Consider the following 24973-nt stretch of genomic DNA (forward strand, 5'->3'; position numbering starts at 1 on the left):
TTGATTTTTTTTTTTTTTTTTAAAGCAGCATTTGGCAGTCCAAGTATAGGGCTGACAGTTTGGGATTTTTCTTTCTATGTTGGTGTAAAAGAACAGTGTCGCGAGGGAAGTTAGGACAAAAGAATGATTGAACTGACACCAGGTTTTCTTGATTTGGTAGAGAAGGAAATAAAGATAGAGCAGAGATATTGAAAAGAATTAGAGAGGGGTTCAAGAGACTGAAGGCCTGGGTGAGGTCAGAGAGCAGGTGTAGTAGGCATAACAGACAGAACTACAAGGATAGAAAGTGTGGTTTGGATAGTGGTAAGGCAAGATTTATTCAGTATGGGGGCTTTTCTGGGTAATGACAGAATCTGGAGTACAGCCATTGTCATGAGTGGCCCAAGTATAATAGAGAGATAGGGTCATTGGAGTTAAGGAAGTCAAGGAACTGAGAGGCTGGCCTAGATGTGGATTTTGGTTGTCATCCATGAGGATATTGAAGTCATCCAGGAGAATAGCAGGCCTAGGGCACAGGAAGAAAACTGAGACACTTACAGTGTCTTCATGAAAGGAAAGCACAAGGCAAAAAACTTTCAAAAACAGGGACTGTTAGGCCGGGTGCAGTGGCTCACACCTGTAATCCCAGCACTTTGGGAAGCCAAAGCAAGTGGATCACTTGAGGTCAGGAGTTCAAGACCAGCCTGGCCAACATGGTGAAACCCCATCTCTACTTTTGTTCTTTTCCCTTGTTCTTGTATTACCTTTCTGGAAAGGAATTTTTATTGTAGGCTAATTGTTATTCCTACCAGTATTTGAGTCCTTTTCATATGACTCTTGCCAGCACTGGATATTTCATATGATTTATCTCTTCTGTGAGCACCACTCACTCACTGGAGATTGCACCACTGTACTCCAGCCTGGGCGACAGAGTGAGACTCTGTCTCAAAAAAAAAAAAGAAAAGAAAATAGAGAGAGTGCCTAAATACTCCCTGCCCCCAACACCTGCACAGCCTCCTTATTATCCACATCCTGCACCACTGTGGTACCTTTGTTGCAACTGATGGACCAACATTGACTCCTCATTATCACTCAAGCTTTGGTGTTGTGCATTCTGTAGATTTGGACAAATGTATAATGACATGTGTCTACCATTGTACTATCATATAGAAGAGTTTGACTGCCCTGACAATCCTTTGCTCCACCTACTTACTCCTCTCTCCTTTTTGTAGCCCCACAACCACTGATTTGTTTTTTTTGTTTTTTTTTTTGTTTTTTTTTTTGAGACGGAGTGTTGCTCTGTCCCCCAGGCCAGAGTGCAGTGGCGCGATCTCGGCTCACTGCAAGCTCCGCCTCCTGGGTTCATGCCATTCTCCTGCCTCAGCCTCCCGAGTAGCTGGGATTACAGGCGCCCGCCACCACGCCCGGATAATTTTTTGTATTTTTTAGTGGAGACAGAGTTTCACCATGTTAGCGAGGATGGTCTCGATCTCCTGACCTCGTGATCCGCCTGTCTCGGCCTCCCAAAGTGCTGGGATTACAGGCATGAGCCACCCACTGTGCCCGGCCCTTAAAAACAAAACAAAACAAAACAAGGTCTTGCTCTGTCACCCAAGCCTGAGTGCAGTGATGCAATCACTCCTCACTGCAGCCTCAACCTCCCAGGCTTCAGTGATCCTCCCACCTCAGCCTCCTAAGTAGCTGAGACTACACGCACACACCACCATGCCCAGCTAAGTTTTGTATTTTTTATAGAAACGTGGTCCTGCTATGTTGCCCAGGCTGGTCTTGAACTCCTGAGCTCAAGCAATTTGCCTGCCTTGGCCTCTCAAGGTTTTGGGATTACAGGCATGAGTCACCACACCTGGACTTTTTTTTTCCTTTTTTTTTTCTTTGTTTTTTTTTTAACCAGTGATCTTTTACTGTCTCCATGGTTTTTCACATTGGCTTCTTTTGCTTAGTAATATGTGTTTAAGTTTCTTCTATGTATTTTCATGTTTTTAGCTTATTTCTTTTTAGCAGTGAGTAATATTTCATTGTCTGGATGTGCCATCACTTATTTATCCATTCACCTACTAAAGGATATCTTGATTGCTCCCAGTTGTGGCAATTATAAATAAAGTTGCTGTAAACGTCCATGTGCAGGTTTTTTTAAATGGCATAAGTTTTCATCTCATTTGGGTAAATACCAAGGAGCACAATTGCTGGATCATATGTTAAGAGCATATTTATGTTTTTGAGAACTACCAAACTGCCTTCCAAAGTGGATGTACCGTTTTACATTCCCACAAGCAGTGAATGAGAGTTCCTACTGCTCCATATTCTTACAAACATGTAGTATTCTCAAATGTTTTGGATTTTAAAACCAAAATCCATTTTAATAGATGTGTAGTGGTATCCTGTTTTAATTTGCAATTCCCTAATGTCTTGATGTTCTATGTCTTTTTCAGATGCTTATTGCCGTACTGTATATCTTCTTCAGTGAGGTGTCTGTTCAGGTCTTTTGCCTATTTTTAATCTAGTTGTTAGTTTTCTTGTTGAGTTTAAGAATTCTCTGTCCTTTGTCAGATGTATCTTTTGCAAACATTTTCTCCCAGTCTGTGGCTTGTCCTCTCATTCTCTTGGCATTGTCTTTCACAGAGTAGACGTTTTATATTTTAATAAAGTCCAGACTATCAATTATGTTCTCATGGATCATGCCTTTGATGTTATATCTAAAAAGTTCTCACCATACCCAAAGTCATCTAGATTTTCTCCTGTTGTCTTCTTCTGTTCTGTTCCATTGATCTGTCTTTTCTTTTGCTAATACCACACTGTCTTAATTACTATAGCTTTAAAGTAAGTCTTGAAGTCCAATAGCATTAATCTTTGACTCTTCTTTAATATTGAGTTGCCCCTTCAGAATCTTAATGTTTCTCCATGTAAACTTTAGAATCAGCCTTTTTATATTCACGAAATAACTTGCTGAGATTATGATTGATATTGCATTGAATCTATAGACTTATTTGGGAAAAACTGACATCTTGACAATATTGAGTCTTCCTATCCATAAACATTGTTTATGATGGGCTTCTTTATGTTTAGAAGCTTTTGTTTTTTCTGCTGTGAGATATTCCACTTCTAGCTTTATGATTTCTTACATTGCCTTTTATACTTAGAAACTTTTTCCTCATCCTGAGCTCACATATTAATTTATTTTCTTTTAAAATGTGTTTTTCAAACATTTAGTTTCTAAACCTATGTGGAATTTATTTTGGTATATGGAGTGAGATGGTGGTCTAATTCCCTCCCCTCAAATATGTAGTTATTTTTCCCAAAACCATTTTCTATTGATTTATCAAGAATAGACATGTATACATGTATAATAGTCAGCCTTCCACTTGTTTTTTGACCCTTGTGAAGGAAATTGTTTGAGTTTCCAATTTTGGATTAGGCTCAGATAGTAATTGAGCTGGATTCTGCCAGAGATCAATGTTAATTCACTATCCAGCTCTTCCACAGAGTTATAAAAATGTAAGTTTTGTGAAAATCTAACAGTATATCACTGGTTTAATGATCACAGCCTAGGAAGAATGGGGAAATGGTCAAAATCTCATGTGGGTGCACCTGAAGGCCACTGTTGAGTCCATCTCCCTGCTAGGCACCGCTGCTGGCACCAGGGGTAGACTCCTGGGGTGTATATGAACCACCTACATCTCCCTCTCTTCCCCTAAGATTTTCATGTGTCCCTTAAAGATGTATGTCCTACTTCCCTTGGAGAGTCACTACCATATTGAACACTTTAGACTGTGAGTCTTGTGAAGATGGGGCTTGTGAGTGTATTGCTCCCCAGTTATTTCTCTAGCATTAGCTCAGTATAGGGCATAAAAATCTGAATGGATGAACAAACCACTATTACTGGTGGGAACGTGCTACTATCTTACATGGTTTGAGGTGGCATAAAGGTTGAGAACAGCTATATAATGTGTTCCTTGAAGGGCAGCAGTACATCAGTGCAGTCAGCCTACCTTCTCCATACTTCTCACTCTGAAAACTGTAAAGCTGCACCTAGCAATCAACTTGGGATCTTTAAAAGGGACTGCTCCCTAGCTCTCACCCACAAAGCTGCAGTCTAGCACAGGTGACTTTTTTTAAAAAGTTTTTTGGGCCAGACACGATGGCTCACACCTGTAATCCCAGCACTTTGGGAGGCTGAGGTGGGCAGGTCACCTGCGGTCGGGAGTGTGAGACCAGCCTGACCAACATGGAGAAACCCCATCTCTACTAAAAATACAAACAAATTCGCCAGTCATGGTGGCACATGCCTGTAATCTCAGCTACTCGGGAGGCTGAGGCAGGAGAAATCGCTTGAACCCAGGTGGTGGAGGTTGCGGTGAGCCAAGATCACACCATTGCACTCCAGCTCAGGCAACAGTGCGAGACTCCATCTCAAAAAAAATAAAAAAGGAGTCCTATTATGACTTATTTTTATTTTTACGGGTTGGATATCTCTAATTCCAAAATATGAAATGCTCCAAAATTTGAAACTTTTTGAGCACAGACATGATGCTCAAAAGAAATGCTCACTGGGACATTTTGGATTCAAAATTTGGATTAGGGACTGGGTGTGGGGGCTCACACCTGTAATCATAGCACTTTGGGAGGTTGAGGCAGGAGGATCAATTGAACCCAAGAGTTTGAGAGCAGCCTAGGCAACATAGTGAGACTCTGTCTCTACAGAAAATTTTAAAAATTAGCCAGGCATGGTGATACATGCCTGTAGTCCCAGCTACTCAGGAGGCTAAGGCAGAAGAATCACTTGAGTCCAGGAGGTAGAGGCTGCACTGAACTATGATCATACCACTCTCTCCATCTTGGGCAATAGAGCAAGACCCTATCTCTTTAAAAAAAAAAAAAATCTGAAACACTGCTAGTCCTCAGCCGTTTTGGATAAGGGATAGTCAATCTTTATAAAGACTTAGTTATTGGATATCTGAGGAAGCATTCATATCAGGACCCCAAAAGATCATTGGTTTAGACACACATTTTAATAGCTTGGAAATCCAGAATACTCTTCTGGTGACCAGCTCAGACATAGTCATGATAATATAGGACCTCATCTAACATGGCTCCCTATTTTCCAGATGAGCATGGATTCCTGGTTCACTCTTGTTCTGCTCGGCAGTGGTCTGATATGTGTCAGTGCCAACAATGCTACCACAGGTAAATTGTAATTTGATAAGGCTGCTATTTGAAATGAAATTTTGCTTTCACATTTAATGAGCCAAATTTGAAAACCAAGATGGTATTTGAAGAAAGGAATAGAAAAATTTTATTCGAAGTGATGGTAAAATAGGTGTCTTCAGAAATCTTGGAATTGTATTGAATGCTCAGCATTGTTTTTCATACATACAACTGCTTTAAATAAATCAAAGAGATTATGTGTTATTTCCTGAAAAGTAAAATAAACTGTTGATATTTACAACTCTATACATGGTTTCTGAGGAACTAAGTGAAAAATCTTATGTCTTTCTCCAGTCCTTTGGAGGAGGTAGGAAAGGTCCAGCATTAAATAAAAACATAGCGGGTGGGTGGGTATTGGGGGGTTGGTCTTTGCTTGGTCTCCATATGTTTGAGAGTTTATTAAGGCTTGCTGCTTTGTGTCTCACAACTTTTTAGCCTCACATTCTTCATGTGATATTTCCTTGTTTTTTGGTGTTTGTAGTTGCACCTTCTGTAGGAATTACAAGATTAATTAACTCATCAACGGCAGAACCAGTTAAAGAAGAGGCCAAAACTTCAAATCCAACTTCTTCACTAACTTCTCTTTCTGTGGCACCAACATTCAGCCCAAATATAACTCTGGGACCCACCTATTTGACCACTGTCAATTCTTCAGACTCTGACAATGGGACCACAAGAACAGCAAGCACCAATTCTATAGGCACTACAATTTTACCAAATGAAACGTGGCTTCCAGATAACCAGTTCACGGATGCCAGAACAGAACCCTGGGAGGGGAATTCCAGCACCGCAGCAACCACTCCAGAAGCTTTCCCTCCTTCAGGTACTAGAGATGATTCTCTTTATTCTTTTGCTCTTTGAGTTTATTCATCCTTTTATTACCTTGTTTGTGTTTCCTAGCCTTAAAATTTCTTCAAATAAGTAAAATTGCTCAAGTGAAGTAATGAAACCTATATTTGAAATTTTTAGGCATATCTGGTTAGCATGAGTGAAGAGGAAAGAAGAAAGATTCTGGAGAATATCATGCTGCTAGGTGGGATCCTGGTTAGATTGAGAGGACTTAAATGTGTTTAAAGGTAGAGAAGGCTTAAAAAGAGAAAGAGAGGAGCTCATTGACGATGCAAGAGACTGAAGATGAAAAGACACAGAGAATGAGTAATAAGATTAGGTTTGAAAAGGGAGGGATCCATGGAGACCATGGAAAGGAGAATGGATATTGATGTCCATGACAATTAGATATGGCGTGGGAGGCCAGTGGCTAGGGGTGTCATTAGAGAGGCTCTGGGAAATGGTTACATTGCAGTGCCAGTTGTTCAGGGCCTCAGGTTGAAGCAGTAGTCCCAAGGATAAAATCAGAGACGTGGGTCTGAGACCAGGACAGGTAAGACAAGTTTCTGACCTCTTTGAACCTTAGGTACCTTGTCTGTAAAAGAGGGTTAGAGAGACCCTCAAAGGGCTTCTGGGAGGAGTAAATGTAACTGTCATCCCTTTTCTAGCAAAAATCACTCTTTCCTGTTCTGTGTTCCCCAGCCCTTTGGCTCTAATTTCTTCCCAGTTAGATGGTGAGTGCCCCTAAGCAGAATCACATCTCGCTCATGGGGAACATTCAGGAACTGTTTGCTCAGTTGGTTCTCATTTGTTACTACAGGTGATATCTTTTACTATGCCTTATAACTCAGACCCTTCACTTGCCAGCTTTTCCCCATATTTTCTACCGTAAAGACAAGACAGCATTTGCAGTTAAGAGGGCAGTCTTCAGTACCACACTGAGTTTGAATCCCAGCTCTTCCATAAACCAGTCATGTTTATGGCATAGCTGGCTTACTTGATCTCTCTACCTCAGTTTGTCTGTCTGTGAAACAAGAATAAGTGATAGTAATAGTTCTTACCTCATAGAGGAGATATTAGGATTAAACAAGTTAATATGGGTAAAGCACTTACAAAGATGCCTGCACAGGTTAAGCACTATTTTTAAGTGTGAGCTGTTAGTATTGTTGTGATTATTGCTCTGATAGTTCCCAGTGAAATATGTGAAGGTACCTTTAATGCAGATGGCATCTCACTATTCTTGATGAAATAGAGGACTGCAGACAAGTAATGTCTGACACTCGCTTTGTGCTTTAAAGTTAATGTAGTTTTGTCATAGTTATTACTGTGTGCTAGGCATCGTACTAAGAGTTTTGTAGAATAATCCTGTGAGGTAAGTTCTATTTTATGTTTTATAGGTGAAAGTATTTTACAATGATGAAACTGTAGTTTGTGGAATGTTTTTCAATGTACAGGTCATGACACAATTCATGAAATCACTTTAGCGGGCCACCACTAGTTTTGTTTTGTTTTGTTTTAATGGATGATCCAGTTCCATGTTTATTCTTTTAATGTTACATACAATTTTTTGAAATGTTAGTAACAACATAAAATGTTGGGTTGTGGCCATTGCTTAGGGAGAAAAGCAGAATAACTTGTACAAACTGAATGAGTGAATGGAAAAGGTAGAGACTAACACAGGCCTGACTGACTGGACAGCCCATGTTCTATTCTGTACTGTCTTTCATTTAACAGTTCTGTGACATGACCATGGATAGTCATCTCCTTTTAACAGATGCTTAATTTCAGACTGCATATAGAGGTTAAGTGATTTGCTTTAGATCTCAAGGCTAACAAGTTAGGACTATTTCTCACTTTTGTGGTCTTTCCACTCTGCTTATAGGGAACTTAGTTTTCCATAAACTGACTTAGGTCCAAATTGTGCCACAGCTAAGAATCTAGTTATTGTCTAGTTATTGACATTTCATGTCATAGGAGACTGAGACTACATTTCTCTAGTGGCATTCATTCAAGATGAGTAAAACACAACAAACCATTATTGCACATGGGAATTTCATGGTCTTAAACCCCATATCCCACTTATCACCACGATTTTACCAGTCCTCCTGTAACAGTTACAGTTTTTTATTAAATCAGTATTTGATGTATATTATTATAATTATGAAATATTCATTGCTGAGCTATAAATATAAATGGATTGTTTTTCTTTCTTGTACAATTTTTTTTCTGGATTTAATAATTGCCTTATTTTTTGTTTATTTAGTTTTCTGTTTAGTCAGGCCAGGCACACTGGCTAACACCTGTAATCCCAGCACTTTGGGAGGCCCAGGTGGACAGATCACTTGAGCTCAAGAGTTTGAGACCAGCCTGGGGAACATCATGAAACCCCATCTCTTTTTTTTTTTTTTTTTTTTTTGAGACGGAGTCTCGCGCTGTGTCACCCAGGCTGGAGTGCAGTGGCGCGATCTCGGCTCACTGCAAGCTCCGCCTCCCAGGTTCACGCCATTCTCCTGCCTTAGCCTCCGAGTAGCTGGGACTACAGGCGCCCGCCACCACGCCCGGCTAGTTTTTTGTATTTTTAGTAGAGACGGGGTTTCACCATGTTAGCCAGGATGGTCTCGATCTCCTGACCTCGTGATCCACCCGCCTCGGCCTCCCAAAGTGCTGGGATTACAGGCTTGAGCCACCGCGCCCGGCCATGAAACCCCATCTCTACAAAAAATACAAAAATTAGCTGGACATGGGTACATGTGCTTGTAGTCCCAGCTACTCAGGAGGCTGAGGTGGGAGGATTGCTTAAGCCCAGGAGGTTGAGGCTTCAGTGAGCTGTGTTCATATCACCGCACTCCAGCCTGGGTGACTAAAGTGAGACTATGTCTCAACAAAGTTACTGCTACTCAATTCTTACCATGCTCTCCAGAGCCTCTCAAAACAGCTTTCTACAAAGTGAGATTTATTAGATAATCTATTTCTTTTTTACCTCTAGAAATTCCTCCTGAGCCCTACGTTGTCTTATTCCAGTCTAGGCTTGTTGATCTCTAGGGCTACTGCACAGATATATCAGCCTGGGATTTCCCTTCTCTGTCATTCTGGGAATTCCCCTTGCTGCTGCTTCCTGACTTCCATATTGTCTTCTTTCTTGTCTCCTCTCATCATTCGGTAGATTCTTGAGAAAAGGGGTCCATGGGAGGCAAATTGCATGAGACCTTATGTGTCTAAAAATATCTTTAGGGCTGTGCGTAGAATTCGAGGAATATTTTTACCCCAGAATTTTTAAGGTATTGCCCTAACTGACACCTGCTTACTAGGTTTGAAGGATTTTACTGCTATCTTAATTCCTAATTATTTGTATGCTTTCTAGGATCTTCTCTTTATCATTGGTATCCTGAAATTTCACAGAGATGTATCTTGATGTGGGTCTTTTTCGTTCATTATTATAGATACTTAATAGGCCCTTTGGAGCCTTGATCTTGCATTTTTGAAAATTTTCTCCCATTTCTTTGAAACCTTCTCCCCCTCTTCCTTTTTTTTTTCTTTTCTCAAATTCTTATTATTTGGATATTGGATGTATCCTGAATTAATTCTTTTTTTTTTTTTTTTTTTTTTTTTTTTTTTTTTTTTTTTTTTTTTGAGACGGAGTCTTGCTCTGTCCCCCAGTTGGAGTGCAGTGGCACGATCTCGGCTCACTGCAAGCTCCGCCTCCCGGGATCACGCCATTCTCCTGCCTCAGCCTCCTGAGTAGCTGGGACTACAGGCGCCCGCCACCGCGCCCGGCTGATTTTTTGTATTTTTAGTAGACATGGGGTTTCACCGTGGTCTCGATCTCCTGACCTTGTGATCCGCCTGCCTCAGCCTCCCAAAGTGCTGGGATTACAGGCGTGAGCCACCGCGCCTGGCCTCATTCTTTAATCTTTAAAATTTTTCCTTCCTGTTGATCTTTGCTTTGAATCTTTTTCTCCTTTTAAAAATAAACAAAGGCCGGCTAGGCACAGTGGATTACACCTGTAATTCCAGCACATTGGGAGGCTGAGGCAGGAGGATCACTTGAGCCCAGGAGTTTGAGACCAGGCTAAGCATCATAGCAAAACCTCATCTCTACAAATGATTTAGAAATTAGCAGGGCCTAATGACTCATGCCTGTGGTCCCAGCTACTTAGGGCTGAGGCAGGAGGATTACTTGAGTCCTGGCAGTTGAGGCTGCAGTGAGCCGTGATTGCACCACTGTACTCCAGTCTGGGTAACAGAGGGAGACCTCATCTCAAAAATAAATAGGCCAGGTGGCTCACTGCTGTAATCCCAGCACTTTAGAAGGCCAAGATGGGTGGATCACTTGAGGCCAGGAGCTCAAGACCAGCCTAGCCAATATGGCAAAACCCTCTGTCTACCTACTAAAAATAAAAAAAATTAGTCAAACGTATTGGCACATACTTGTAATCCAAGCTACTTGGGAGGCTGACATGAGAATTGCTTGAACCTGCGAGGTGGAGGTTGTAGTGAGTCAAGTCCCTGCACTACAGCCTGGGGAACAGAGTGAGACTGAAGACTCTTATCAACCAAAAAAAAAAAAAAAAAAAAAATCAGTGACAAGTAAAAAAGTAGAATACCTTTTTTAAAATTTTTTTTATTTTTTTGAGACAGTCTCACCGTGTTGCCCAGGCTGGAGTGCAATGGCGCAATCTCGGCACACTGCAAACTCTGCCTCCTGGGTTCAAACAATTCTCCTGCCTCAGCCTCCTGGGTAGCTGGGATTACAGATGCCCACCACCACACCCAGCTATTTTTTGTATTTTTATTAGAGACAGAGTTTCACCATGTTGGCCACGCTGGTCTCGAACTCCTGACCTTATGATCTGCCCGCTTCGGCCTCCCAAAGTGCTGGTATTACAGGTGTGAGCTGCTGTGCCCAGCCTAGAATACCTTTTGAAAATAAATCAATAATAAAATCCTGCCGGGCGCGGTGGCTCAAGCCTGTAATCCCAGCACTTTGGGAGGCCGAGACGGGCGGATCACGAGGTCAGGAGATCGAGACCATCCTGGCTAACATGGTGAAACCCCGTCTCTACTAAAAAATACAAAAAACTAGCCGGGCGAGGTGGCGGGTGCCTGTAGTCCCAGCTACTCGGGAGGCTGAAGCAGGAGAATGGCGTAAACCCAGGAGGCGGAGTTTGCAGTGAGCTGAGATCCGGCCACTGCACTCCAGCCTGGGCGACAGAGTGAGACTCCGTCTCAAAAATAAATAAATAAATAAATAAATAAATAAATAAATAAATAAATAAAATCCTTAAAAAAAAAAAGCATATATGTTCATTTTTTCCATTTATAATATAAGTAATAAATATGCTGAGTTGATTTCTGCATATTGCTTTTTCAGTTAGCCTGTCATATTTGTTCTTTGTTTTGGTAAAGAGCTGCTGTGTTGAAGGATATACCTTAATATATTTATCCAGTTTCCCCTATAAATGGACATTAAGATTGTTTTCAGAGTATTCTTATAAACAATACAGTTTGTCATTTCAGACACATATAAGAATATTAGTAGGATAAATTATTTTAAGTGTGCATTTATAAATTTATGGATATTGCCACAATCCCCTCTGCTAGGAAGTCTATTCCTATTAACAGTATGTCGAAGTGCCTGTTTTTCTAAACTCTCTTCAGTGTGGTGAATTGTTAAACTTCTGGATCTCTGCCAATCTGACAGGTGAAAAATAACATCTCAGTGTAACTTTAATTTGCATTTTCTGAGATTGAGCAACTTTGTGTAATTTAAAAGATCATTTAAATGTATTTTTCTGAGCATTCTTTGTTGATATTCTTTACCCATTTTTATTAGGGTGTCAAGGTTTTCCTGACTCGTTTGTAGATGTTCTTTGTACGTTTGGGAAATGAGTCCTTTGTCTATAGTAAACCTGCAAATATTGTTCCCTAGGTGGTCATCTAGATTTTCTGCATTGCAGAAGATACCGTTAGCTATTTTTAATTTTTTTAATTTAAATATTTCTCAGTTTATTTTAAGTTTTCTAGGAGTTGGGTCATATTTAGGAAGGTTTTCCTTACTCCAAGATTATAAAAATAATTTTCTTCTGGACTTCTATGGTTTCACGCGCGCACGTGTGTGTGTGTGTGTGTACACGCACTTAGGTCTATCTCGAATTTATTCTGATGCAGAGTGTGAGCTATGGATCTGCTTTTCCCCAAATATCTAACTTGTCCCAATACCCCTTAATAATTTATTTTTCCTCATTGATTTGAAATGCCACCCATCTTATATATTGAATTCAGATATTTATTTACCTCTTCATATTTATTTGGGAACATTCATTTTGTTTTCTATTAATCTTTTTCTCTGTCCATGTGCAAAGCCCCACTGTCTCAATAATTGTAACTTTGTAAAGTATTTAATATCTGGTAAAATGAGTCATTCCTTGTTAATTTTATTTTTCAGAATTTTGTTAGCAATTCTTACTATAAACATTAGAATCAACTTGTTTAGCAGGAAAAAAAGTTTGTATTGATCATGTTAAATATGTAGATTAACAGAGAAAATGGCATCTTAAAGATGTTGAGTCTAACTATCCAAGAATGCAATATATTCCATTTTCTGAAGTCTGTGTTTTTTTTTAAATCTTCTGTTTTTGTTATTATAAATGGAGCTTTTTCTTCCATCATATCTTCTGACTGGCTGCTGTTGGGGATATGAAGGCTACTGATTTTTGTAGAGACATTTTGTACTGGCCACCTTAAACTCTCTTAGTGTTGAAGTAATTTTCTTCATTAATTATTATGGCTTCAAGTCATCTCTTCTGCATATATCCTCCAAATTTGTAGAACTTTCTTTTTCTTCTGTTTAATTGCATTGATGAATACCTCCAGAACAAAGTTAAGCAGTTGGTAAATGCAGACAGCATTCTCTTGTATCTGACACTAAGGAGGACACTTTCAGTGGTTCTTCATTATATGTGGTACTGACTCTTGAGTTGAGATAAACATATTTTATTGTGTTCAGGATTTAATGAGCATTTATGTCAGGAATGGATGTTAAATTTTGCCAGTTGCCTGTTCAGGATCAATGAGCAAGATCTGAATGATTTTTTTCTCTTTTGGTCTGTTTCTGTAGTGGATTCTGTTCCTAGGTTTGTTTGTTTGTTTGTTTGTTTGTTTGTTTGTTTGTTTGTTTTGAGATGGAGTCTGTCGCCAGGCTGGAGTGCAGTGGTGCAATCTCAGCTCACTGCAACCTCCACCTCGCGGGTTCAAGTGATTCCCCTGCCTCGGCCTCCCGAGTAGCTGGGACTACAGGCATACACCACCATGCCCGGCTAATTTTTTGTATGTTAGTAGAGACGGGGTTTCACTGTGTTGGCCAACCTGGTCTCGAACTCCTGACCCCATGATCCACCTGCCGTGGCCTCCCAAAGTGCTGGGATTATAGGCGTGAGCCTCCACACCCGGCCAGTTTTTTTTTTTTTTTTTTTTTTTTTTTTTGAGACGGAGTCTCGCTCTGTCACCCAGGCTGGAGTGCAGTGGCCGGATCTCAGCTCACTGCAAGCTCCGCCTCCCGGGTTCACGCCATTCTCCTGCCTCAGCCTCCCGAGTAGCTGGGACTACAGGCGCCTGCCACCTTGCCCGGCTAAGTTTTTGTATTTTTAGTAGAGACGGGGTTTCACTGTGTTAGCCAGGATGGTCTCGATCTCCTGACCTCGTGATCCGCCCGTCTCGGCCTCCCAAAGTGCTGGGATTATAGGCTTGAGCCACCGCACCCAGCCCCGGCCAGTTTTTATTGATTTGTTTTTTAGAGACAGAGTCTTGCTCTGAATTAATTATTTAATCTTCTTAATTTTTCTTTCCTGTTGACCTTTGCTTTGCTTAAAGTCTTTTCCTTTGAGTCATCCAGGCTGGAGTACAGTGGCACGATCATGGCTCACTGTAACCTTGAACTCCCAGACTTAAGCAGACCCCACCTCAGACTTCTGAGTAGCTAAGGACTATAGGCACATGTCACCACGTCCAGCTAATTTTTAAATTTTCTCAGAGACAGGGACTCACTGTGATGCCCAGACTGGTCATGAACTCCTGGCCTCAAACAGTCCTCAGCCTCAGCCTCCCAAAGCACTGGGATTACAGGCGTGAGCCAAGGCTGCCCAACCATATTGTATCATTCCTGTAACAAGCTGTTGCAGTCTGTTTGATATTATTTCTGTTTTCCTTTTCTTTTGTTTAGAATTTTCTCTGTCTAGATATTCACAAATTATCTCCAAATGAGATTGATCTATGTGTTTCCTTTGTGTGTGTATTCTTTTTGATAAGTTTTAATTTTTAGTGTTTTGTTTTGCTACATGAAAAGGATTTAAGTTTACACTAAAAAATACTCTTTTTTTTTTTTTTTAAGACAGGGTCTCACTGTTGCCCAGTGCTGGAGTGCAGTGGAATGATCTCGGCTCATTGTGGCCTCCACCTCCTGGGCTCAGGCGATCCTCTCACCTCAGCCTCCCGAGTAGCTGGGATTAATGGCGTGTTCCACTATGCCCAGCTAATTTTTGGTATTTTTTTGTAGAGATGGGGTTTCGCCATGTTGCCCAGGCTGGTCTCGAACTCCTGGGCTCACGTGATCCTCCTGTCTTAGCCTCTCAAAGTGCTAGGATTACAGGTGTGAGCCACTACATCTGGCCGTTTCATGTTTTCAAATATATTTGAATGAGGAAAAGTTCTCCTTTGTGGTTATTATAGTAGCCTACAGAGCTATTAATTTTTAAATTTTGTTTATTTTATGTCTCCTTTTTTTTTGTTTAGGCTGAATAACCATTTATTTCATAGGTTTGTTCCTTTTTTTCTTCCGTAGAACTTGCTATTGTGTGCATTTATAGTCCTTTTATTTTTAACTTTTCTATTTCATTCATTTTTACTTTCTACCTTCTTTAGATTTATTTCGTGCTTTTTCTATCTTCTTGAATTGAGTGTGCTTTATTTAATTTCATTCTTTCCTGTTAATTTTGCACAAGCACATCTTTAGCTACATTCCATAGGTATTTCTATAGGTAGTTGTTTTAGGATGTGCTATAAGCTGCTCTGACAAAGATACCAAAATTCAGTGACTTAAATAAGACCCAGGTGTCTGTCTCTCCCTAGTTACATTCCAGAGGTGGGCAGGGCCTTCGTTTCAGTAGAGACCAAATTCCTTTCCTCTTGTGGACCTGCCATCCTAACAGTATTGCCCTTATCTGTTTGGTTAGTGATAGTTCTCACCATTGGGTTCTAGTTGCAACCACTGCGAAGGAAGAACAAAGGGAATAGAGGGCATTTCTTTTCCAAAAGATGTGACCTGGAAGTTACATTGCTTTAGCTCACATCCCGTTGGCTAGAATTCATCACATTACTACATCTAGCACAAAGGAGTCTCAAATATAGTCTCTGGCAGGAGAGCTGGGATTACAGGTGTGAGCCACCACACCCAGCCATCTGTTTGATTTTTGAGATGGAGTTTCACTCTGTCACCCATTCTGTAGTGCAGTAGTGCAATCTCGGGTCACTGCAACCTCTACCTCCCAGGTTTAAGCAGTTCTCATACCTCAGCCTCCCAAAGTGCTGGGATTAAAGACGTGAGCCACTGCCTGATTTTGGTTTTGATTTTTTTTTTTTCTTTGAAATAGAGTCTTGCTCTGTCATCTAGGCTGGAGTGCAGTGGCATGATCTCAGCTCTCTGCAGTCTCCCCCTCCTGGGTTCAAGTGATTCTCGTGCCTCAGCCTCCCAAGTAGCTGGGATTATAGGCACCCGCCACCACGTCCAGCTAATTTGTTTTGTATTTTTAGTAGAGACGGGGCTTCACCATGTTGGCCAGGCTGTTCTCTACCTCCTGACCTCAGGTGATCTACCACATCATTTTGGTTTTGATTTTTATTTTCAAGTGTTTTCTTACTTTGTCATTTCTAATTTTATTGCATTGGGACAAAAGAATATTGTACTGTTTCTACTGTTGGGGTTTATAAGGGCTGTGGATATTTTACTAGCCTTTGAAAAGAAAATTTTCTCTGTTAGTGTGTAGAGTTTGGTATATACCAATTAGATTTTATTACTTACCATTTTGGTCTTTTATATCCTTACTTAATTTTCCCTCTTGAATTTTAATATAGCTAAAGACATAAAGTCCTCTAATAACATGTGTTCTCTTTGCATTCTCATACTTTTTATGAATATTGATGCTGCACTATTTGTGTACCCAGGGAGAAGGCCAGACCACTGTCCAAAGTTTAGTGAATCTGGGCAGTCTTGTTTCCCAGTTGTTGGAGGATGCCTCATGTAGGAAAGCATTCCTAATCCTGGAGCTTGTTTTGTTGTACTCTAAATTGAATTGTAATGTGTTTCTTTAACCTGAATGAATGTTTCTATTTTTTACTTACTACACAGGTAATTCTGACTCGAAGGACAGAAGAGGTGAGCTGCTCACCTTGTATCTGTTGTTGCTTTTACACAGTGTACAGTATTCATCTATTTCCTCTGCTCATAGTCTGTGGTAACCGTGTGCGTCTGTGGCTGTGTTGTTTGTTTACTTTCCCTTAAGTTATTTCCGTGTTAATCTCTTAGAGAAGAGAAATGGAAACAAGTACTGTATTCAGTATGTTTTTTAATATAGACTATGGATTCTAACAGCTATGATGTATTTTAACAAGTAACAAAATATATCTTACTTTGTCATGTCACCTTGTTAACATTACTTTTTGGTGATATTAGGTCATAATTTCTATACGGTGAGTTACTTCTGATTTCTAGGCCACAGTTCCCTTTAAACATTCTTTGTGTTGTTTTTCCCCTAGTCTATAAAATGTCAACCCTTTGTGGCTTTATATGGATTTTAAGGATTTTCAGCCCTTTAATGTAAAGTGTCTATGGCCTGAGATGTTGTATCTGAGGTTTAAGCTGGACTGCTGAGTCCCTGGTCACTAAAAAGTAGCTATTTGTCTGCAGAAGTGTGGCACATTTTGCCTAGAATGACAGTAAGGCTGCTATCAAAGAGCATGAGAGAAAGAGAAAGAGATCATGTAACATTCTAAGAAGTGATTATTACATTTGAGTTTTTAAAATGTTACTGTTTGAAGCAGTATTTTTATCATAATTTTCTGTTTTATCAAATCAGACTTGAGTTTTTGTCTGATTCCATTATTTAACCATACACTATTTTCCCTGTGTAATTAAGTAGTGGAACACTGGAAGGCATATGAAGTCCCACTAAGTAGGGAGCATTTGAGTCAGAAAAGTGGGTACTCTGATCTTTTATGTGATGTCCATCTGCCATTGTATTTGGTAAGGAATAGTGAGGTTAAGTTACCATACTGTGTATAGATTTCCCTCACTTTTCCAGATCTCACTTTCCTAAACTTGGGAACTAAACATTGGATGAATACAGTGTCTTTGCTATTCAGATTCACTTGCCAGATTCTATCAAATGTAGACTTAAATAGGTTTTATTGTGGTAGATATTTATATGCTCCCTAAAACTGTTCTTTTAACCAGCCTTACAATAAAATCAGAAGTCAAAGTGGTAGACTTCCAGATGAAACATAAGATCCGTTGACTCCTTCCTCTATTTAGTATATATTTTCATAATATTCAGCCTTTTCTTGCCCCAGATATCATACCTATTTTACCTACCTAATATTTAAGTAGTTTCCATGTTGTGATTAAAAAAATAAAATTACCTTAATTACCTAGGTTATTGCTAATTGTGGCATATGTAAAGACTATTAATGTAATAAATCTCCTTTCTTAAGTCAAAAAATAATTTTGTATGATTCCAGTCAGTTGACTGAAAATGCATCGGTATTCTCAGCAGTCTCTGAAGTCCCAAAATCTAATGACAGTTTTACCAGAACAGATCTTTAGAAGTATTGCTATAAATTTGGATATCACATTCTAATTTTAAGCCAAATGCTTTTTGATAAATAAGCCAGCTGTTTGGAAATATTTGTGTTATAATGGGTTTGATAAGTGGTTATGTCTTATGCAGATTAATTAGGGGCTACATGTTTCTATGCACTGGTCTTTGGGGTGCTTTTGAACAGTAGGGTCTGATGTTTTAATTGTCAAAACAAAAAGAAATGAGAGGGAGGGCAACTTTTCTTCCTCTTCTGAAGTCCAGAAAACTGGTTATTTTCTCATGCATATTATTTTTAAAATGTATTCCAGCCAGGTGCAGTGGCTCACGCCTGTAATCCCAGCACTTTGGGAGGCCGAGGTGGGTGGGTAGATCACAAGGTCAGGAGTTAAAGACCAGCCTGACCAGTATGGTGAAACTCCGTCTCTACTAAAAATACAAAAATTAGCCGGACATGGTGGCATGCACCTGTAATCCCAGCTACCTGGGAGGCTGAGGCAGGAGAATTGCTTGAACCTGGGAGGCGGAGGTTGCAGTGAGCCAAGATTGCGCCACTGCACTCCAGCCTGGGTGACAGAGCAAGACTCCGTCTCAAAAAAAAAAAAAAAATTCAGCATCTTAATATTTGTAAAGAAGTAGTCCTCGAGCTACTACTTAAGTCTAGAAAGAGTTGACATTCTTGTTTTAAGAGTGTTAGGGCAGTTTGGGAGGCTGAGGCAGGTGGATCGTTTGAGCCCAGGAATTCCAGACCAGCCTGAGCAATATGGGGAAACCTTGTCTCTACTGAAAATACAAAAATTAGCCAGGCATGGTGGTATGTACCTGTAGTCCCAGCCACTTGGGACGCTGAGGTGGGAGGATCACCTGAGCCCAGGAAATGAAGGTTGCAGTGAGCCAAGATTGCGTGACTGTACTCTAGCCTGGGCAACAGAGTGAGACTCTGTCTCAAAAGAAAAAAAAAAGGGTGGGGATTATCATAGTGCCATTATTATTATGAGTTTATGATGGCTTTCTCTAAGTACCTTTTACGTTCAGTGCCTTTTAGGCATCAAGGATTCCAGAAAAAAAAATATATTTAAAAAATATATATATATATGCATATGCTTCCCTGTCTCAGGGAGGAAATACGTGAACATCAGGAACCGAAGGCTATTCAGTTACATGCCATTGGATATATCACACAAAGTGCTGAGGGAACTCAGAAGACTCATTATATCTGGGGAGTGGAAAGGAGGCACAGAGATGAGCTTTGGGGAATTTAGATTAAAATAGCAAATGGGGAAAATGAAGACACACCAGACAGGGCACAAGCAAAGAGACATGAAAGAGCAAAGTCATATGTTTGAGCATCTGTGTGCAGTTGACATGTGTGAGGTGTGGGGAGTGGTCGGAGGTGGCCTCAACAGAATGGGTGTGGTGGTCCACTGAGTTCAGGAGTTGGAGCATCTCCTGAAGATGATGGTGAGTAAGGAAGTCACATAGTCAGATGATGGTTTTAGAAAGATATTCCAGAGGACTTAGGAGAGATAGATGGACAAGAGAACTTTAGGTTTCTGAATAATTTGGCTCAAAACAGTGATTGGGCTCAGCCCAGTTGTTAGATTCTAGAGGCAATCCAATGAATATTGCTGTTTTTAGAGCCAATAGGAAACATTTAAAACATTACAACCTTGCCTTTGAGATCTGATAAAATACTTGTACCAAAAAGTGTGGCAATAGGTAAATGGGCCATAGGAACTGGGGTTATAGGACTATGGCTATTCCTTCACTGACTAGTTCGTAGTTGACCAGCATGTGTCTGAAGTCGTTAAGTCACTTACCTGTTTACTTGTGAGCCCTTCAATTAATATGGCCCTTTGTTTTCTTGGAAAGAAGTTATAGCAAGTAGGTATCTGTTGTCCCGGAACACCATTTTAGTGTTTTTTCATTTTATGCTTGTTCCCTGGCCTGAATCTAGAAAGTAAAACTTTGCTAGAATGAAGTTGGGGTTGAAACAATTTCGGTTTGTAACCATACTGTCTCTATCTCATCTACTCAGCTCTGCCTTTGTAATGTAAAAACAGCCATAGGCTGGGCATGGTGGCTCAAGCCTGTAATCCCAGCAATTTGGGAGGCCGAGTCGGGCGGATCACGAGGTCAGGAAATCGAGACCATCCTGGCTAACACGGTGAAACCCCATCTCTACTAAAAAATACAAAAAACTAGCCGGGCGAGGTGGCGGGTGCCTGTAGTCCCAGCTACTCGGGAGGCTGAGGCAGGAGAATGGTGTAAACCCGGGAGGCGGAGCTTGCAGTGAGCTGAGGTCCGGGCACTGCACTCCAGCCCGGGCGACAGAGAGAGACTCCGTCTCAAAAAAAAAAAAAACAGCCATAGATGGTATGTAAATGAATGAACATGGCCATGTTCCAATAGCATTTTATTTACAAAAACAGGCAGCGGGCTAAATTTGGGCTACAGTTTGTCAACCCCTGTTCTAGACAAAGAACTGCCTGAGCGTAGGAAGCTGGACTGAGGTTCTCTACTAGTGTGTGAACTTGTGGATGCCAAAGCCAATCTCTTCCCTTCATGTCAGACACTTTGCAAATGTTACCTGTTTTAAATCTCCCATTACCTCTAAAAGGTAGAGGGTGCTATTCTACCATTTCATACATCATTCTAAGAGATTATCACACTACTAGTAAGTTAGGGTAGTAGGAATTTGAACTTCAGGTCTGTCGCACCCTAAAACCCCGTGCCCTGGAAATAATTTTCTAAGGCTGGCCTGTGGTTCGTTGGTTGATTTCAACCCAGAACTTAAGAATGTTTTAAGAATACATCTAGATGTAAGGATTTTTTTGTCAGTATTACTCCACAAACTGGATTATTTATTTTGACCTGATAACTCAGGAACTTTCTTGTATTATTTCTCTCCCTTCTTACTGGTTTCTTCTTTGGACTCTCCTGTTGCACAGGTATTGGATCTCCTGGACCTATCCAGCTCCTTTCTTTTCTGTGCTGTCATATTTTTCATCTTTTATTGCTCTGTGTTCTGGGAGCTTCCAGGACAGTTGCTCTTTCATACAACTAATTTGGTTTTCAGTTATATCAGTTCTCCTATTTAGCCTTTCTTTTTTTAGAGGCAGGGCTGGGGCAGACTCGTGCTCTGTTGCCCAGGCTGAACTGCAGTGGCCTATCACAACTCACTGCAACCTTGACCTCTGGGACTCCAGCAATCCTCCAGCCTCAGCCTCCCAAGTAGCTGGGACTATAGGCATACGCCACCATGCCCAGCTAATCAGATGTTTGTTTGTTTGTTTGGTAGAGACAGACTCTACCAGAGTCTCGCTAAGTTGCCCAGGCTGGTCTCAAACTTCTGGCCTCAAGCAATCCTCCCACCCTGGCCTCCCAAAGTGTTGGGTTTACAGGCATGAGCCGCCATGCCTGACCTTGTTCAGCCTTTCTATCTAGATTTTTTTCTTCCTAATCATGTTGGCATTTTGTTTGTTTTTGTTTTTGTTTTGTTTTAAGACAAGTTTCGCTCTTGTTGCCCAAGCTGGTGTGCAATGGCGCGATCTCGGCTCACCGCAACCTCCGCCTCCTGGGTTCAAGTGATTCTCCTGCCTTAGTCGCCCGAGTTGCTGGGATTACAAGCATGCGCCACCACGCCCAACTAATTTTGTATTTTTAGTAGAGATGGGTTTTCTCCATGTTGATTGGGCTGGTCTCAAACTCCTGACCTGTTGATCTGCCCACTTCAGCCTCCCAAAGTGCTGGGATTACAGGGTGAGCCACCGCGTCCAGCCAGTTTTTAAGAACTCTTTCTTACTACTCAGATTACTCCTTTTTAAATAGTGGCCTTTAAAAAATATCAGTGTAGGCTGGGCACAGTGGCTCAAGCCTATAATCCCAGCATTTTGGGAGGCTGAGGCAGGCTGATCACCTGAAGTCAGGAGTTCAAGACCAGGCTGGCCAACATAGTGAAACCCTGTCTCTACTGAAAATACAAAACTTAGCCAGGCATGGTGGCATGCGCCTGCAGTCCCACCTACTAGGGAGGCTAAGGTGGGAGGATCGCTTGAACCAGGAGGCCGTTGCAGTGAACTGAGATCACGCCACTGCACTTCAGCCTGGGTGACGGAGTGAGACTCCATCTCGAGAAAAAAAAAAAAAGGCAATGTAGCAGTGGCTCACACCTGTAATCGTAGCATTTTGGGAGGCCAAGGCAAGAGGATCACTTGAGACCAAGAGTTCAAGACTAGCCTGGGCAACAAGACCCCCCAATCTCTACAAAAAATGTAAGAAAAAAAATTTTTTTAAATCAATATGGCATCCTGTTGCACAAATTGCAGTATATTTTAAAAGGTTTATTCTATTTCTGTTGTCACCTCCATTTCCCAGGGTTACCATTGCTCTATTTGAGCTATGCCCTGGACCATTGAGTGGCCTAGACTGTGCTCACAATAGGTGTCCCTTCATCCCTTCAGAAGACAAACAGGGACATATATCCTAAACCAGGGAGGGGTTCAGTGATGGCTCAGGAAAATCGGGACAGGGTGCAGTTATCCTCTAGGCGAGCTGCCGTTTTCTTTTTCCTTTCCTCTCTTGTGGTTGCCTAGAGTTGGCTTGGGCACTACTATGGTTTTTTTCTGTCTTCAGTCCCCAGGAAACTTTCTGTGGACCCAATATACTTAACAATCACATACAGTGTAGACCTGCTCTGGTGCCAGTTCTAACCAAACCAAAAAAAAGCATTTATCAGACACTCAGGGAAATTCAAGCAGTATCTGAATAATATTAGATGATACTAAGGAATTAGTGTTACTTTTTAAATTGGATAACAGTATTATGTTTATGTTAAGAATCTTTATCTCTTAGTGATACATTCCTAAGTAATTGCATTTGAAATGATAGGTCTCAGATTTGCTTTAAAAGAATTCAGTTAGAATGGGGTGGGTATAGACCAGTGGTTCCTTACTGGGGGCTGTTTCCCCCACAAAGGCATTTAGCAATGGTTGGAGATACTTTTGGTCATCGAAATTGGGAGTTTGCTACTGACATCTAATAATTAGAGGCCAGGGATATTAAATGTCCTACAGTGCACACGACAGACCCACATAACAGAGAATTATCTAGCCCAAAATGTCATCAGTGTAACATTGAGAAAATATATATGCAGCATATATTTTGTAAAAAAGAAGCCCTTACCAGTCTCTGTGACAAACTCTCTACTCTGTGTAGAGCACTGTTTTTCCAGCTGAGTCTAGATGGGAAGCCCCACTTGTCATTTGGGCTGTGGGCGTACTGGTGCTGGGTTGGCAGACCTTTGCTTAAGTACCATCCTGGTACCTCAAGGTCCACTTTCAACCCCAGTCCCAGTTCCCTCTGAGCTTGAGGTGTTTCCAGGCCCAAACTGGTAGAACTAGGACTTAGTTTTCAGCTGGAGGCTCTTTGGCTCTGTTTGATCTCTTGGGCAGTTGAGTCTCATCTCTTTTGTCTTCCAGAAATATCTCAAAGTTTCTGATCTACATATGCCACCTTTTGCTGCCTTTCAGATATGCTGTTGATTCATTAGTATTTTTATATTTCTTCTACCATGTCAGTGTGCTTTGGGGGAAGATGAAGAAGTAAATGTATAGATTTAGTCCAGTGTCTTAAGCCAAATGTGCCTAATTAGTTTATTTATTTATTTATTTTTTTTTTGAGACGGAGTCTCGCTCCTTCACCCAGGCTGGAGTGCAGTGGCACGATCTCAGCTCACTGCAAGCTCCGCCTCCCAGGTACAAGCGATTCTCCTGCCTCAGCCTTCTGAGTAGCTGGGACTACAGGTGTGTGCCACTGCACCCGGCTAATTTTATATTTTCAGTAGAGGTGGGGTTTCGCCATATTGGCTAGGCTGGTCTTGAACTCCCGACCTTGTGATCCGCCTGCCTCGGCTTCCCAAAGTGCTGGAATGTGCCTAATTACTTTATTATAATACCTGATATACTGCCCCCTGTAGTTAGAATTTAACAAAGACGTATTTAGTGATAAATTACTATTTCTTTTTGTTCTTTGGCTCAATGTAATACATTGTTTGTTTTGTACCTGTTATGTGTGAGACCCTATGCTAGGCTTTAGGTGTACAGTGAGAATGAAGCAGACATGTAATTCTTGCTCTTGTGGAATTTATGCTATAAAGGAGGGATATTGATTAATCAACAACAGTCAAATATATAATTACAAAGTGTGAGAGGTATTATCAAGGAAAATAATAAGGTCCTTGCCTTACAAAAATAGTATAAGAAATAAAAGCCTTTTTTTTTTTTTTTTTTGAGACTGAGTCTTGCTCTGTTGCCCAGGATGGAGTGCAGTGCCGCAATCTCGACTTACTACAACCTCCGCCCCCCAGGTTCAAGCAGTTCTCCTGCCTCAGCCTCCTAAGTAACTGAGATTACAGGCATGTGCCACCACGCCTGGCTAATTTTTTTTGTAATTTTTTTTTTTTGAGACGGAGTCTTGCTCTGTCATCCAGGCTGGAGTGCAGTGGCCGGATCTCAGCTCACTGCAAGCTCCGCCTCCTGGGTTTACACCATTCTCCTGCCTCAGCCTCCCGAGTAGCTGGGACTACAGGCACCCGCCACCTTGCCCGGCTAGTTTTTTGTATTTTTTAGTAGAGACGGGTTTTCACCGTGTTAGCCAGGATGGTCTCGATCTCCTGACCTCGTGATCCACCCGTCTCAGCCTCCCAAAGTGCTGGAATTACAGGCTTGAGCCACCGCGCCCGGCTTTTTTTTGTATTTTTAATAGAGATGGAGTTTCACCATGTTGGCCAAGCTGGTCTCGAACTCTTGACCTGATGATCTGCCCACCTCAGCCTCCCAAAGTGCTGGGATTGCAGGCATGAGCCACCGTGCCCGGCCATAACAGCTAAAATTAAGTACATACTGTGTGCTAGTTACTGTGCCAACAACTTTACATGAATGGTCTAATTTAATATGCAGAATAACTTATTTCAGAAATGAGGAAACTGAAACTTATGATCCTAATTTAGTATTAGGAAGTCAGAGAAGACCTGTGTGGGAAAAGTGACACACAGAACCAGACAAGTAGGAGATAGCCAG

General features: G+C 41.2%; 1 protein-coding gene across 10 annotated transcripts in view; it reads left to right on the forward strand.

Annotated features, from left to right (window-relative positions):
- LOC105481608 (protein tyrosine phosphatase receptor type A) overlaps nucleotides 1-24973 on the forward strand; it is a 162500-nt gene that overhangs the window by 84814 nt on the left and 52713 nt on the right. For 4 of the 10 annotated variants that reach the window (XM_011741318.3, XM_011741317.3, XM_071079580.1 and 1 more), the window contains 3 exons: nucleotides 5103-5181; nucleotides 5684-6025; nucleotides 16430-16456. In XM_011741318.3, coding sequence (XP_011739620.2) covers nucleotides 5103-5181; nucleotides 5684-6025; nucleotides 16430-16456 — 448 coding nt within the window. Of the gene's footprint in view, nucleotides 1-2429; nucleotides 2478-5102; nucleotides 5182-5683; nucleotides 6026-16429; nucleotides 16457-24973 lie in introns of those variants that run through there. The other 6 variants (XR_011613481.1, XM_011741320.3, XM_071079579.1 and 3 more) reach the window with 3 other exon arrangements.

This window comes from Macaca nemestrina, chromosome 15, assembly GCF_043159975.1.
Source record: "Macaca nemestrina isolate mMacNem1 chromosome 15, mMacNem.hap1, whole genome shotgun sequence".
NCBI lineage: Eukaryota > Metazoa > Chordata > Mammalia > Primates > Cercopithecidae > Macaca > Macaca nemestrina.